The sequence below is a fragment of the Clarias gariepinus genome, chromosome 2, assembly GCF_024256425.1.
Source record: "Clarias gariepinus isolate MV-2021 ecotype Netherlands chromosome 2, CGAR_prim_01v2, whole genome shotgun sequence".
In the NCBI taxonomy this organism is placed as follows: Eukaryota; Metazoa; Chordata; class Actinopteri; order Siluriformes; family Clariidae; genus Clarias; species Clarias gariepinus.
In genome coordinates this window covers 24,470,804-24,488,002 of record NC_071101.1, presented here as the reverse complement: position 1 = coordinate 24,488,002, position 17,199 = coordinate 24,470,804, and the positions used below count along the sequence as shown (strand labels likewise).

The following is a 17,199-nucleotide window of genomic DNA, read 5'->3' as shown; positions in this document are numbered from 1 at the left end:
CAACAACGAGGCTCATTTATCAAGCTGGAAATTAATCAAATTATTTATAAATCATTAACAGGAGCATTTACAAAAGAAAATGTGATATCCATAAAAAAAGGCTTTTAATTCGTCAATGTGTGTGGAGAGCTCTTGAGTTTGTCAATTTAAGTATATACTGTATATAAAGGGAGTCTGCATTGATACAGTATATTACAGCATTGTTTCAAATATTATATTTTTGAATCATTAATACCTACTCATGAAACATTTTGTATATAGCACACACATAAGATGTATTCTATATTTACTTGCTGCATGCGATATTTATTCTGTTGTTTGTAGTCCATCCACACATCGCACCTTTGGTCACCTTTGCAGCCGGGTAAAATCAGATTTTTGTGAGCACTGTAACTGTCGCTAAGGCGTGAAATTAGTGAAAGAGTTTAGTTACATATACTGTACAGCACAAACACTCTGCACTTTATGTGCACGATATGTGCACTTTTTTACCCAGTTCCAAGAAAGCTTAAACGTTCGAGGCAGCTTGAAAAACAGCACACTTTTGTAACTCTTAAATGATTTTACACTCGTCTTCTATGGTTTTATTTAGAATAGATTACATAGTACAGATTTCCAAATAATATTTCCAAAATATCCGCATGGATAGTCCAGTCTGGTCATAAATTCTAACTATTATAAATTTTTAACCTTAAGCATCCGTTAGACCTTAATCTCACCATAGTCTCATTTAAACAGGTGTAGAAATGTATTATTTAAGTGGAATCTCAGAAAATATATTCTGAAATGTGCATTTTCATCCCTTTGAAGAAAATGAAAAAGAAGTGCAGAGCACAGATTATATTTCTGACGTGGCTAATCAAACGCACTCTCCTTGCCTCGAGCCTTTCTGATTATGAAAACAGATAGTTGTATCTGAAAATAGTGCTTGGGCAAAAACATCCCACTCGTTTTGATTCGAGCCGACTGCAGGTCATTTACCTAAGTGTTCATGTGAGAAATCTCCAGTTTAACACCACTAAACTGACTGAGTGCTTTTAGGAGATAGTCAGATATTGACAGATTTTTTTTTTCCACTGCATTTTTTTCTTTCACCAGCCCAGAGAAGTCATGTGGCAGCTGTGTGCTATTAAAATCACAGAGGCCATCCAGTATGTGGTGGAGTTCGCCAAGCGTATCGATGGCTTCATGGAGCTTTGTCAGAATGATCAGATTGTGCTGCTCAAAGCAGGTAATATATGTGTGTGCATTTTACATCAGTGAAGGAAAGATACACTGTAACGTTCATCATTACAGAGATTTAACTTTTACGATGTCTAGAATACGTTTGTGTTAAGGAGTTTGCTTTGATCAGATGAAAACTGTATTTAAAAGTATTGTAAATGTTATTCGTGATGCTTGATTAGTCGTGTGAAAAAATTTGATGTCACCTTTTTTACTTGTAAAAACTAAATAAAAATCATCTAAATGATGCGGTTATACGTATTAGGCAAATACAACCTTAGACAAACAACATAACTTTTTTTCACCTTGCCATTATTTATTTACAGGACAATAATCTGAAGCACAGCAGGAAATCTATATCAGAATAGCTAAAAAAATAAAAGAATCAAGGTTAGAACCTTGCAAGAATCCAGTCAAAGTCCAAACCCAATTGAAATGCTGTTTTGGGATCTTAAGAGAGCTATGCATAAGCAAATACCCTAAACCTCACTGAACTGAAGCAAGGTTACAAGGAGGATTGGACCCAAGTTTCTTCACAATGATGTGAAGGACTGATAAAGTTATACAGGAAAATATGACAGGTTATTGCTGATAAATGTGGATCTACAGTACAAGCTGTAGTATTGACCACGTTTTTTTTCTCTTTGGCTTTATTTTTTTTAAATATTTTATTCATCTTAGGCTGTATTTGCCTAATACTAAGACCGACAACAATAAGGTGATTTTTATTTTTGTTTTTACACAAAAACACATAATTAAAAGCATGGGTATTAACTTTTACACACAAATGTAAATATATTCAATTGATATGAGTAGTCTTATTAGATAGCAGATGACTTCAATTAACTCCACTGCATACAGTCATCCTTTAATTATTTTATTAAATGTAATGTTGCTGCTCATGTTTTATTCATGACAGACTTCTACAGATAACTATTACATTTCTATATAGCAGGGTCCTTGTATGCATTTGAATGATTTAAAGCTAATATCTCCAGTGTTGATGGAAAAACATAGCTTTTCTGAAGATAGTACAAAATATTATTTTTAGTGATTTCAAGATATTAAATAAATACTTTTAGAGATGACACTTTCTATTTTTTTTGTCATTTATATACAAACTAAAACCTCATATATCAGACATTTCCAAAATCCTGATTTTTTTTTTTTCATTAAAAAAACTGCTTAACTATAACATTTTTTGATCGTTTTAAAGAACAGAGGCATGTCATAGAAATAGTCATTGAATTGTAAATATAATTAAGTATATCACACAAAAAATGGCAGGTCTATTTATATAGAAAAAAAATAATTTCTAACAATACATTTCTTTGTCAAAGCTGATTCCAGTTATTGATATTTGTTACAGAATCCAGTAACTTTTTTTCTGATATCTGCTCGGTGCTGTTGCTGAGTATCACAGCAGTACAATTTTTAAGTATATGTTCCTAAATGGGGCCAATCACTGTTATAATGATGATTTTAGTGTTAAGCAAAATAGCCGTAATTACTCTTCACCCGTTCCTCTTTAGTAAGTGCTTTATTGTAGTTAGGTCACAGTGGATACAAAGTCTGTCCTACATTCCTAATATTACTGAGCATGTAATATTAGGGATGTATATTATATGGGATAATGGTGGCTTAAATGGTTAAGGCTCGGGTTTACTGATCAGAAGGTCGGAGGTTCAAGCCTCAGCACTGCTGCGCACCACCATTATTGAGCCACTATGGAAGCACTGTATCCTGGCTGACTGTGTGATCTGACCCCAGCTTCCTAACAGGGATATGTGGAAAAAAAAATCCTCTCCTTATGCTAGAAGATATGTGACAAATTTTAATACTTTGCAGGGTGTCAGTCAATCAAACTGCACCACAAACACACACATGCATGTAGGCCTTGTCCACATGTACACAGCTATTTTTTTAAATGTGGGCATATATATTATACACCACATACGCACTGTAACTACTGTGTTACTTTTGTCCAGTCTTCTGATTGGCCAACATGGCTTTATGCTTAGGGTATATCGCCACCTGCTGGTTTGGCATGCTTTGACACTGTGTTTTTGCCTTTTTTTGAAGAGAAAAAAAATGTAAGAACAAAGGAGGATTTTTTTTAGAGCTATATACATGTGGACTAGGCCTCTCACTTGCATTAATTAATTAGGGACAATTTAGCCTAGCCAATCCACATATATTTTGGGAGGTGAAAGGAAAGTGGAGGAAACCTACACACACACACACACACACACACACTGTGAGAACATGCGATCAGACAGTAAGTCAAACTCCGCAGACCCTGAAGACCCCGGAGTTGGGAGACAGGAACAATTTGCGGTGTGCCAGCGTGTGCTGCCCATGATTACCATTTTAACCCTAACTGTACAGCCTTAGAGAAAGCATTGAAGTAATTAGAGGCTGAAGCTCAGTAAAGATAATCCTCCTTAGTTTGTGATTTTCCTCTTTAAATGACAGGCCTAACTGCTCCGTCGTGCACACAAAAATCCCCTGGAGCTCTGTACTTCTTCAGTGTCTCTGTTTATAATTTGCTCTATGGAAGTCAGTAATAAAAATGACACACTCGCCGAGATCCCTCACCTGAAGTGACATTCTAAAGCAGTGGCATCTCACTACAGCTCTGTAATGGCTTCCATTAATGTGTGTTTATCCGCTAATCCACTCTTCAGCAGAATTACATCTCCCACTCACAACAACAGTATGACACACCACCTGACTCTCTCTCTCTTTGTCTGTCTCTCCCTCTCACTCTCTCTCTCTATCTATCTCACACACACACACACAAAACAGAATGCAAATGTGCAAAGAACATACAATGGGAGATTACCATGAACATGAAGGATTTCTCAGTCTCTCGGTATATTTAGATACAGATAAGAGGACAAGCAAAAGGCCAAATTTATTGTGGCGGCCGAAACTTCCAGACATGATCACTGAACACGGAATTGTATTGCACAAACACTGCCTATGCTGGTTTATCATGCTGGTGGTTATTGTCTATCTCTAGGCTCTCTGGAGGTGGTGTTCGTCAGAATGTGTCGTGCCTTTGACCCTCAAAACAACACAGTCTATTTTGATGGAAAGTACGCAGGCCCTGATGTCTTTAAGTCATTAGGTAAGTGACTGTGCATGTCATGTTTTGTGTTGAAGAAAGGAAAAGCTTCACACACCCTCCAAAGCTGTGCCTACATGTGTGTACCATTCTGTGCCTTCTTACTTTTTTTTTATTTTTTATTTGGAGAACCTACAAATTTATTTGCATAACTGACAACTCATGCTAAGCTTCTGTCTACATGCGCGCACACGTGTGCATGCATACACACGCAAACACACAACCCAACAGACTGATGTAGACTGCTAATAAATCTGTCCCTGCTGTTAATGTAGTGCAGTCTCACTTCTCCTGCTGAAGTAGACTACGTTAGACTGTAGATCAACCTTCTGCATATTTCTTGAGTGTCTGTGGGGGGGGCGGGGGGACATATGGAAAATGGAGGGCCTGCTTGGAGATGTTTTTATCAACCCTACAAACCATACAGTCATAATCCAGGCAGCACATTTCTCTAGTGTAAGCAAATAACATTTATGTTTGAATGCCATGGCATTAGTGAAATCCCCCCACTGTATTTCCTTATGCACATCCGACGCCTTTTGAGGCAGAAAGCTGTCCAAATGCCAGAGTGAATACAAATGTGAGCAGAGAGAGCATGAGGGAAAGAGAAGTGGGGGCTTGTGTGTGTGTGTGTGTGTGTGTGTGTGTGTGTGTGTGTGTGTGTGTGTGTGTGTGTGTGTGTGAGTTTTGTGCGTTTGTCTGTTTATATTAAGGAATCTCAGTGTGTGCATTTGTGTGGGTGTCCTCTGTGATGTAGCAACAATAGCGTCTTATTCAGTGTATTGCGTATGGACAACAAACAAGGCTCTGTCTTCAAGACTCTAGAGAAGACATCACACTAGAGAGAGAGAGAGAGAAACCCCTTCTGGTCATTGATTTTGTTAAAAGTCCTGCAACGCTAATCAAGGTTGCGTAATAACACTCAGCTGCCCAGAGTTTATTAGCATGTAAAGGAGAGAACAGGATGTGAAGAATTTTATAATCTGTGTTTCAGTCGGGATCTGCTTTTAATCATCAATATAAAACAAAGCCTCTCATATTTTGGCAGAATTATCCTTGTTAAAGGACAATGGATCTGGATATTGCTTTCAGACACACACACACACAGCCTGGTAGATGCTGAGATATATACGTTTTACTGCAATGAGACTAAAAAAAGTGCAGGTATAATGTATACAGTATCAGTCATTTTAAGAATCAGTAGCATAAGACATGGCAGAATGTACACAAATAAATATAAAAGGTAAAATGCGATATTGCTTCAGTGTACACGGACTTGTACGAGTCAAAAATTATCTGCACTCATATACCAATACCACTCATGTACAAATACTACTATAAAATTTTCGACATAATCTACTTGCTTTTAAATACAGTAGTCCATCTATCAACAATCGTTTTGTATTCTCCTATAAAAAAAAAGTTTTAGGCAAAATGTTTTTTTTTTTTTGCAGAGTATCGACAGTGTGGGCGGAAGTGTCCTCCTTTATGGCTAACACTTGTGCACTTCTTTGCGACAAAAACACTTTGTCCACACTTTGTATAAAGGCATCTTAGATACATATTAATATTAAGTACACCCTCAGACCACAAAAAAAAAAAATCACTGCACACTGCTCTTTTTTTTTTCATTTTTGCCCGCACCACAGCTACGAATGGACTGATGTAATATGTTCATACCTCCACAGTGTCTGGGGAGAAAGTAGCCTTGGTGGAAATGGAAGCTTTAATATAACCAGAGTGCGGATAATTTTTGACTCATCCTGGTAATATGTTCAGATTGCACTGAGATGTTTTGAAGTGTATAATTAAGATTTTTTTTTTGTGTTATTTGTGTCTATACAGTATGTGTTAGTGTGCATGTATGTTGTTTGGCAAGAATCAATAATGTGCTTCACACTTTAGTCTGCATCAGTCTTAACCCCCTTCGTCTCTCTCTCTCTATCTCTCTCTCTCTCTCTATCTCTCTCTCTATCTCTCTCTCTCTCTCTCTCTCTCTCTCTCTCTATGTGGCAGGTTGTGACGACTTGATCAGCTCCATTTTTGAGTTTGGGAAAAACTTGTGTTCTATGCACCTGTCTGAGGACGAGCTCGCCCTGTTCTCAGCGTTTGTGTTGATGTCTGCAGGTAGGAGCAGAGCTCACAGCTGCTACGGAGTTCTGAAGCACTCACACACCGCTCCTACATCAATATCCATACACACACACACACTAGGATGGTATTTGTTATGTCTAATCACATTTCACAGTCTGTGGAAGTTAAACTGAGCTGTCTATTTGTTTAGACCTAATGACAAAAATGTCAGATGTGCGTTGTGTGTGATATAAACCAGCTTCAGTGGTTTGCAGTCTGTGTTTTACACTCTGTAATTTATTCTTCATTCTGGCCTGGACAGAACGTGGTCTGCACACATTTAATTATATTTCGGTCATTTACTTTAACATGAACACTTACACAAATGTGTAGACGTATTACACACACCTGCAGAAATATTATAAACTATTAGAAAAGCTCAGTGTTAAACCTGTTCCTCATATTGTTCTACCCTTCATTATGCCCCGTGTGTGTGTATTCGTGTGGGTGTGTCTGTTTGCGTGTGGGTGTTGTGTTTGTGTGCTGGTATGTGTTGTGTGTATGTTTGCATGTATTTGTACGTTTGTGTTTTGTGTGTGCATGTGCGTGCGCCTATGTGCGTGCCTGTGTTGTGTGTATGTGATTTGTGTGTGTGTGTGTGTGTGTGTGTGTGTGTGTGTGTGGTCAGATCGCTCCTGGCTCCAGGAGAAAGTGAAGGTGGAGAAGCTACAGCAGAAGATTCAGCTGGCCCTTCAGCATGTCCTGCAGAAGAATCACAGAGAGGACGGCATACTAACAAAGGTAACATATAAACATATATACGCGGAGGTTATTTGTCTACTCACAGTTACACACACACACACACACACACACACACACAAGTAAAGCCACTAGATAGACATGATTTCAATATGCTCATACAAGCTGATGAAATATTCTGCACACAGCACTCGCGGAGCATGTGGATGCCAGCATTTATCATTGTAATGTTTAGATTTCTGACTTCACGCTGCAGTGATACGAGACAATAAGGTGATAAAATTCGCCCCGCAGATAAGAGCACTATCTGAAAAGGTGTGTTCAGGGTAGCTGTTACTTTTCATAAACTATAACAGATAAAAACTGTCTGTTGATATAAACTATCAATAGACAAATGAAATGAAAATGAAATTATTATATACTCTTTGGTGACACAGTGTTTCCTTTCATGTCTGCAGTAAAAGAATAAAGACTAAATGTTTAACTCCACTGAAGCTTAAATCTTTAGATATATTTATTTAATAATCATAATTTATTTTGTTACAGTCACAGACAGTTTGTTATGTGTACATGGACCAGACACTAAGCTTACATTCACACTGCAGGCAAGAGCATCCCACACCACCGATTTACTGAGCAGATCCCATTGTTAGACTCTTCGTATTACGTATCTGACCTTAGTCTGAACACATCACGCCTTGATCTCTCCCACATGCACCCAGGAAGATTGTGTCATGCACGTGTTTAAGGTCACCATAAATAAAGGCACGTTACTCGGCCACGTCTTTGGCTTTTAGCCTTTAGTTCCTTTCAGTCTTGCTTTTAAACTTTTAGCTTTCCTTAGTCTCTACAGTCAGGGTCATCTACAGCCACGACCGGCTTCTTTTAAGGTGAAATGTGACATTGAATTAATCAACACACCTTAAAGTTTAATCAACCATTTGTGTTGGTTTTATTGGTTTTCTTGCATGACATGAGCTTTACTAGACGAATAGTTTGATCCTCAGATGCTTACAAAAACCTATATGAATTTCCACTGGATTGTGTGAATATTATTTCTCCTTACTCAAAAAAAAAAAAAAATGGGTGTACTGCAGCATTAGTATGCTGATACTTCCCAATACTTTCCCACCACTGATATCACCATCATCCCCTTTCTTTCCAAGTACGAAATTGTGACAAGTTCAGACTGAGGTTAGCATAAAATCACATCTGAGTGATTCGGGAGAACGTATGGAAGTGACCCAAAGCCGAATTAAAAAGAAACTGTGTGGTGTGGACTGGTTACAGTGGCATGAAGAAATCAGATAAATCAAAATAAATCAGATTTGGTCCACTTTGGCTGGTAGTGTGATCGTAACTAATTGCATACTGATACAAACATAGTTGCAGATCGCAAATTAATATCAGTTCAAACACACATTTTTATTTTTATGCTGTTGACAATGAATGATACATACATCATTTACATACGCAGATATACATAATTTTCCCTGTAATAAATATAGTTTTTCTTTAACTGCCTGCATGTTAGCTCTGTTGGCACCTCTCCACTTATGCATATTTTTCTTTCAAACGCTTATGTTTTTAAAATGTAAGTATTTTCTGGTTGAATCTATTAAAACGTTAGCTAATGTGCATAAAAGAGGAAGGCCATCTGTGCTGTGATAAGTGTGTGTGTGTGTGTGTGTGTGTGTGTGTGTGTGTGTGTGTGAAGATTTGCTGTAACCCTGCAGCAAGTGAAAGTGAAGAGACCCGGGCAACCCTCCTCATCCGCTGCTCTTCATCTTTGAACTTCCCTACTGAATCCCAATAACAGACCTGTCTATGCTCCCCCTCCCCCATCCCTCTCTCTCTCTCTCTCTCTCTCTCTCTCTCTCTCTCTCTGCAGTTAATATGCAAAGTGTCGACCCTGCGAGCGCTGTGCAGCAGGCATACAGAGAAGCTGACCGCTTTCAAAGCAATATACCCGGACATTGTGCGTACCCACTTCCCACCCTTATACAAGGAGCTCTTTGGATCAGACTTTGAGCAGTCCATGCCTGTGGACGGGTAGCAGCCCCTTCGTCCGCCCCACCCTAAGGGGCCACAAACACCGTGGGGAATGTCGTGCATGAATCTAAGACACTTTACCAGTGCCCTGCACATACACACACACTCACACACATACACAACACAGACACGTACACCAACACATAAACAGGACAGCTAACCTGCTGCACATACACTTTCCCTTTTTTGTCGTCCTTGTTGTTGTTTTCCTTCGGGAGGGGGTTACAGCAAAATGACTTTTATTTGGAGGGTTGATTTTGTCAGGTTTATCCCCTCTTTTTTGACACAAGTGGGAGTGGGATCGGGAGGGCCCAGGGGACAGGATGAGGAAATGAAGATGCTTGTTTTCTCTTTCTTTCTTTCTCATTCTCTCTCTCTCTCTCTCTCTCTCTCTCACACACACACACACACACACACACACACACTCTCTCTCTCTCTTTTTCTGGCTCAACCTGAAGCACTCATGCATAGGACACGTACGAATACAGAATATTCCCTTGATGCTTTTGAAATGATCGCCAGATCCCATTATGTGAAATATTTTAAATTCTTCACAAAAGACAACCATTAATTTAATTGGCCTTAGTATTTGGTCTTTTTAACTGGTCGTAAAAATAAGAAATCACTGAGTCATTACTTAATACTCCCATAAAGTTACAGATAAGTAAGAGATACTACCATTTCCAAACTAAAAAAAAAAAAGGTGCACAGCTTGTTACCAATGCAGAAAGCATGTGCAAGGTTTAGCCACCTCTCTACTTTTTCTGTCTTTTTTTTTTAATGGAAAGCTGCTGCTCAGATTGTAAACCAGCAGTTGAATACGTCAAAAGAAGAAAGCCAGATGAGGTGAGAGAGGGGGTCATAAGGCCGAGAGAAGGAGAGAAAGAGAAAGCATGGGGCACGTGGAACAGAGCCGTCTGCATGGGGTGACCCAAAACTGACGCCTTTCTAAGGACAATCGTTTAAAAAAAAAAAAGACAGAAGAAAGAAGAAAACATGAGTAGAATTCTGGTAATTCTAGTTAAAAAAAAAAAACAATTACTTTTAGCTGTCAAGCACTTCATCCACCGTGGTTGCTTAGTGAGATCATATAAGGCCATCTGCTATTAAATCCTTTTTCTGGACAGATTATGGCAATTAAATTGAGCACAGCGCCACAATGCGAGGGTCCATTCCACCTGTTTTTTAATGTGCTACAGGGTATACGGTCATAAGTACTTACTATACGGAAAAGAAAAGTAATGTTTATAGAATCTATTTTAAATAACATGTATGATATTAGTAGCTAGATTATTCTTAATTGTCAGAATTGATAAGGCACTTTTATTTGCACCTTTCTTTAATTTAAGACTTGTATATTTACTTAGTGATGTGTTGCATGTGCAAACAGAAGTACAAGCGAAAAACCACCAACTCACAGAGGCTACATGATGGAAGCTCCTTCAGGTGTGCGTGTGTGTGTGTGGAAAGTGTGTAAGGACAAGATGGATGCTGGGTAAAGGCTGACAGAGAGGTGTACAGGGTTTTATCTGGGGTTTTAGTGCTCTACAGAATGAGAAGCGCAAGCGATCCTGATTCGAGCATGTCCTACAACACTGCCAATGCACGTCTCACCTGGTCACCAGTATAACAAGATTTTCTCTTAATGTAATTCCTATTTTCAGCACAAATGTAAAAGCACAATAGTTAAATCGTTTTTGTTTAACTGCGTGTAAAGCAAGCACTTGGGTTTAGAATAATAAATCTTCATGGAGCATTGCAAGTCAATGGTTCCATCTAGTGGTAAAGATCCAACAGCATCTTTTGGTATCTTGAGCATTTGTTTACTAATGATATAGATTTTCCTGTTATAATTCTGCCCCCCCCCTTTTTTTTTGTAGAACAGATTTGATTTCTACACAGCCTCTCTATAACAGCCTTCACCCAGCTGCACTGGGAGTAAGGAGACGGTTAAAGAATCAGAAAAAAAATATTCAAAGCCTTGTCTGGTAGTAGAACTTCTATTTTTCTAAAATGTACAGTGCATAAGCTGATAAAAGAAGAAGAGGGAGAGAAAGAAAGTGAGATTATAAAGCACTTATTCCTGCAATAATACAATTTGTTTGTCTTCATGTTTTGTCAGAAACAGTAGTAAGTATTAGTGCTTTATTTTATTTGTATTTTTCCCCCTAGAACATGTAATTCGTTGTTTTAAATTGTTAAATCTAAGGCCTGCACCTGTGCCATAGCAGTTTCCCCCTAATGTTGAGTCCACAGAACATTCCAGTTAAAGTGTAAATGCACACATGATACAGGAACACCATGCTGATATCCCATGAGCAAACACTCTGCACGTCGTTAGTAAATCTGTAGTCACTTATATCACCACACACACACACACACACACACCCATCCATCCCCCAGACACACCTTTTCATAATGCTCCTTGTACAATATATATATTTTCCTCAGGGAAGAGTTTGTACTTCTAACTCTGTTTGACTCAGTTAGCGTTCATTTCATCGAGACAATGATTGGTCCTGCGCTCCGTTATGTCCTGTACCTACTGTACATTCTCGATCTATCCCATAATTATCTTAGCAGGGTCAGCATGGCTTATTAAACCATGTTACAATACAACAGAAATAAAGCAAAACCTAACATTTATTACCACAGACGATGTCTTTCAGTAATCATGTAACTTTGAGTTAGTGCATCTACGATGTATTTGGTTGATTGTTGCTGGCCAGAGATGCTGAAATTACACAGAAACATTTCATCAGATCTGTGAAGGACAATCCAGCAGAACATTTCAAATTGGCAATGCGTGAACTTGCATACCAAATGCTCAGGGAGAACATTTTAACATTAAAAGGACTGGGGCAGACCATTTCTGTAATGTAGCAGCATAACATTTCCTGTCGTTGATGTTAGATTTGATTTCGTATTTAATTTTTTTTTTTATTTAGAAGTACTTCTCTGGTCAGTGGTTAAGATTTATCATCATCTCATGTTCACTTCGCTGACCTGTAACCAATCCTACACGTCTCAGAAATGTTCCAACCGGCTCAGTGCACTCACATTATTCTACCAACAGGGTCCAACATCATAGGGAAAAAAAAGACAAGCAATGAGATATAATGTCACCCCTTTTAGTGTAACTCTCACACAAATTTGTATGAATCTATGTGCCAAATACCTCTTGTACAATTAGCTCCACAAGCAGACTCTGCCCATGAGCCAGGAGTGCGTAGTGTGTTACTAATACGGGTTTCGACAGGGTAGCCACTGCTGTGGAGTTCCCTCTGAACAAGCTTTGATACGCAGAAGACTGTTGTAAATCTGTTTTTTTTTTTCAGTCTACTTGATCCATATCGTGGTGTCCTAGTTAATGATAATTTACAACGATACCCGTTTGCACCGTTTAATAAACTGTACTGATTTTTTTTTTCTGTCAGTGTAGTTTGTTTTAGATATTAAAAGCAATACAGGCTGTAAAGTAGAAACTTTGGACAGATTTATTTTTTCAATCAAAAGTACTGAACCATCTCTGGATTTGTGTTATTGACGTGTCAATGTACATATTAATCCTCCTGCTTGTGAAAGATCCAGTTATGCATCACAAGTTTCCATAGTGTGTGTTGTGTTTTGTGTGTCTTGAGATCTTTCTACCCTCTTTCTTAAATTTGTAAAAAGCAATATGAGTGTGTGTGTGTATGCGTGAGTGAGTCAAACCCCAGACAAGGCTTTAATAAAGTAGATAAGGAGCAGCAGGGTCAGCTGGTGAAGTAAATGGTATATGGATATCTTAGTTTTCCCAGGTTTTACACACTTTTAGTAGCAAGTTTGAACTCATCCATCAGGCTGGACAAGCATGACACGGTGCACACCATTATCTTATTCATCTCCCTCATGCCTACATTATGCAACTCTGCTGCCGACGAGCCTATGCAGTCACAGATACCGCAGAACGAGTTTACACTTCATACCACCGTAATAACTCCATCATTCTTTCGTAAAGAGGGCACTTAGACTGCCGGAAGCCATTCGAATAAAATTCAACATGTTCTCATCTAGTACATAGAATTAATGTGTAATGTCATGCTTGTGACGCCATTTTCGATTTTAAAGTTGAAAGTGTTATTAAGATGTATAGATTACCAATCATTTTCATTGGATTTTTTTTTTATGTGACCTTTTATCCCGAAAGCACAGCTATTAAAGTGAGATGTTTTAGAATATAGAGCAAAAGACAAAAAAAAAGACAAACAAACAAAAAAACTTTAGCCATAATCGAATGTCAAGCAATAATATATATGGTTTATTATTATTATTATTATAATTATTATTCATCTTTGTGCATAGGCTTTGGACACCTGCATGTAAATACACCTTTAATTTATCACATTTTCCCCTTTGTTTTCCTCTCTCTCTTTCCGATTATTTTGTTTTGTTTTGTTTGTATATTTGACTAGTTCTGTTCCCAGGTGGAGAACTAAGAACTTCATATGGCCTGTAAACTGTACAGCTTGATTTCCCTCTCTTTCTCTCTCCCCCTCAGCTTTCTGCTTTTAATTCACTATATTTAATGTTATTATTGATCACATGTATAAAAGTAACTTTGTAACATCTGTCTGTATAGGTTAAAAAAAAGAAAGAAATACTGCTATTAAGACCTACTCAGTGCAAATATTTATCTGTTTATTGGATACATCATGCTGTACAGTATCTCTGTTTTAGTATACTTCTCTCTTTTAGAGTTAGTTTGATAGCAGTAGGGCGTGCTGACATTTAATTTTGTGTTAAACTGACGTGTGGTGCTAGGTAAGTTACTTTTTGTGAACAAAAAAAAAATCACATACACACAACTCATGATTTCGTAGACAAGGCCACTCGATTAGTTCATTCATTTCATTAAGTACTGATGCATTCTTGATATTAGGACTCGATAAATGATAAGGATATTGATAAAGAATAATAATAGTGGTAAATTTATTTTAAATCCCAAGCAAGTACCTGTATCAGTGTGCTAGTCTCGGGATTGCACTCTTGTTTCCTTCTCACTTTAAGACTATAAGTAAAAAGCGGTATCATCTAATTAAGATGCTATAATTAAATGTCGCATTTCTGATTTGTCACGACTTAAAAAAAAATAATAAAAATGACAAAAAAAGCTAAAGAAAAGCAGTATTGTGTTGATCCTTTTGATTGTGCGAACCACTGGCTAGACTTGTAGCTGTTTGAGTTTGCAAATGCAATGCCTACTGGTACTTTTCTCAGAAATCCTACGCTGGAAAAAGTCTTCACAAACCTAGATAGAGGAGAGCGCATACAGGATGATCGGATTATTTGGCAGCCTCATTTTGCTTCTCTTTAGTTTTTGACTTCGCCTAGATGACAACTTTGTGCATATTTATTTTTCTGCACTAATGTGTACGAAATCACTGTCGATAATTAATTTCAGCACGCACACACGCACGTACATGCACACACACACACACACACACACACACACTGTGGGGTAAGCGTTAACCGTGCAAGAGGTTGAAATCGTCAGTTGAAGGTTCATATTTGCTAAAATATTTCATTTTCTCTGTAGCAAGTATGACAGCTATCCTCGCAATAATACACACACATACACACACACACAAACTCCACTGAATGCCTCTCAGTGGTCCAGGATGCAGAAATGATGTAGTTTTCACTGTTCTCTGTAGTCAAATGGTCATGTATTTGCACATGTAGGTGAATTCTATCCAAATACTTTGTCTTTTTTAAAGTAAATGTTCTGTCCTTTTGTTTTATGACCATGTGAACGTTTTCCACCACTTGTTTTCTGTATGTTTTATTTCGCAAACCCTTTCTTGCACTGCACAATGTTCCTTTCCTCCTTTCCTTTTTTGCTGATATGAATATATAAACCTCGTGGAATACTGGTAAAACATGTGTTCTGAATGGTTTTTATTTTCAGACCCTGGTTTGCGCATTCGTAAAGGAAAATAGACAATCCACTCTGTGTTCCCCTTATTTACAATACTTCCACTTTCTGTTTGTTATTGCAGACAACTGACTAATGCATTGTATTTTAAGTATTCATGTGTATGTAAGATATGCATAATACACATTTAGATTTCTTTCCTGTTGTGTGTTAAATGTGAGCTCGCAGGGGGGGACTGGGTTTAACTACACAACACAGGCAGCATATACATGGGGGGGACAAAAAAAAAAAAAACAACAAACAAAAAAAAAAATGCCAAGACAAGTTTGTGGTTGTCACAAATTTTTACATCACATATTTGCTACTGATCTAACTGTGGGGAGAGATGATCATGTACCTTTTTATCCAGCTCTTTTAAACTCTATTTAGGAGGTAGTATCTTCACAATAATAGTTTTGCTCCTTCTCTTCGTCTGATTCTTGAATATGAAAATTAAGTATTTTGATTCATTTTGTAAATACAGCTGTAAAGAAAAATAAGAAATTTAATGTTGTCTTTTAAATACTTTTCATTCTAATATGAATGTTGTTATATTGTACTTAGAAACTGTACCTTTAATATTACCTTTATTAAAAGTGCATTGGACACATCGATTTTAGATGTGCTTTATGTGCTGTTATCCCATAATAAAATTTACCGCTTGTAATTGGCTTTTATTTACTGTGTGACTTTTTTAAAGAATTTAATGTATTTACAGTAGTTGTAAAGCAGGTTTTGAATAAAAGAAAAAAAAATGTGTAGGCTGGCACTGTGCTGGCATAACAACTCCATGGTCCTCGGTTTGAACCCGAACTTGAATTCCGAAATTTATCTGTGTGGCCATCTTCCAGGTTCTCCAGGTTTCCACGGACCTCCCAAAAACATGCTGGTAGGTGCACAATACTAAATAACACTTCAGTAAACTCTATCAGTCAAAAAACACATCTTCTAATTCAATGGTCTTTCCTACTTTTTTCATTTTTCCACATTGTAAACCAATGCTGAAGGCAACCTAAATATGCAATAATCTCCTTTGAGCAGTTGACATTGAGATGGGTCTGCTACTTATGATCTGTAAAGTCTTCATAAAGGCTTTAACTCCAAATGAACTCAGCAGGGGTAAGTTTTGCTCTTGCTTTCCTGGAATGGTCTTCATGGGAGCTTAATTTCATCATGGTGCTTTATGGGTTTTGCAAACGCACTTGACAATACTGTTCTTGCAAGAACTGTTCCACAACAACTGACCTTTGTGTTTTTAAGATAACTGAGTGTTTGTGGTGGTGTTACTTAATTGCATAATTGTGTTATTTCATAGTTTTGAAATATATATAGTATTGTTCTAGAACAAACATTGAATTGAAAGTGACCAAACTTTTGACTGTACTGTAAATAAACAGTGTATTCCCATCAGAGGGGGGGAAAGTGTATCTTACTGAACTGCATTATCTTGGTTTAGTAAAAACCTAAATTAGTAAAAAAAAAAAAATTTGCAGTATAGAGCCCGGCAGCACGATGGGTTAGAACAGTGGCCTCGCACCTCCAGGGTCAAGGAGTCGATGTGTTTGATGGATTTCCTCCAACAGTCTAAAGACATGTAGATTAGGTTAATTCGTTTATCCAAATTGCCCATAGTGTGTGTGTGTGTGCGTGTGCTTGTGTGCTTGCTTGTGTGCTTGCTTGTGCTATGCGATCGACTGGCACCCCGTCCAGGCCCCCTGCAACTTGTAGTATAAGTCTGCTTTAGTGAACTTATTTACATTTAAACTCGTTTTTTTTAATCAATAAAAAATTTACAACTCGAAAAAAGCTTTTTTTGTTTATTTTTATTTTAACATTTGTTTACAATCTTTGAAATTTATAACAAGTACCATAATTGTCAAACTAAGTGCAAAGTAAAACAATAAATAACTAAAATAAATCTTTTTTGTTAGTTTACTTAAGTACAAGTAAGACATTTTAAATATTTAATAATATTGGAATAAAAGAAATATCTATGAATATTACA

The 17,199-nt window shown here is 37.5% G+C and overlaps 1 protein-coding gene across 3 annotated transcripts in view; it reads left to right on the top strand.

Annotated features, from left to right (window-relative positions):
* roraa (RAR-related orphan receptor A, paralog a) overlaps positions 1-15,351 on the top strand; it is a 253,915-nt gene extending 238,564 nt beyond the window's left edge. For all 3 annotated transcript variants that reach the window (XM_053478789.1, XM_053478801.1, XM_053478795.1), the window contains 5 exons: positions 1,099-1,231; positions 4,250-4,357; positions 6,371-6,481; positions 7,116-7,228; positions 9,078-15,351. In XM_053478789.1, coding sequence (XP_053334764.1) covers positions 1,099-1,231; positions 4,250-4,357; positions 6,371-6,481; positions 7,116-7,228; positions 9,078-9,242 — 630 coding nt within the window. In that variant the 3' untranslated portion in view covers positions 9,243-15,351. The remainder of the gene's footprint in view (positions 1-1,098; positions 1,232-4,249; positions 4,358-6,370; positions 6,482-7,115; positions 7,229-9,077) is intronic.
* The last annotated feature ends 1,848 nt before the right edge of the window (positions 15,352-17,199 follow it).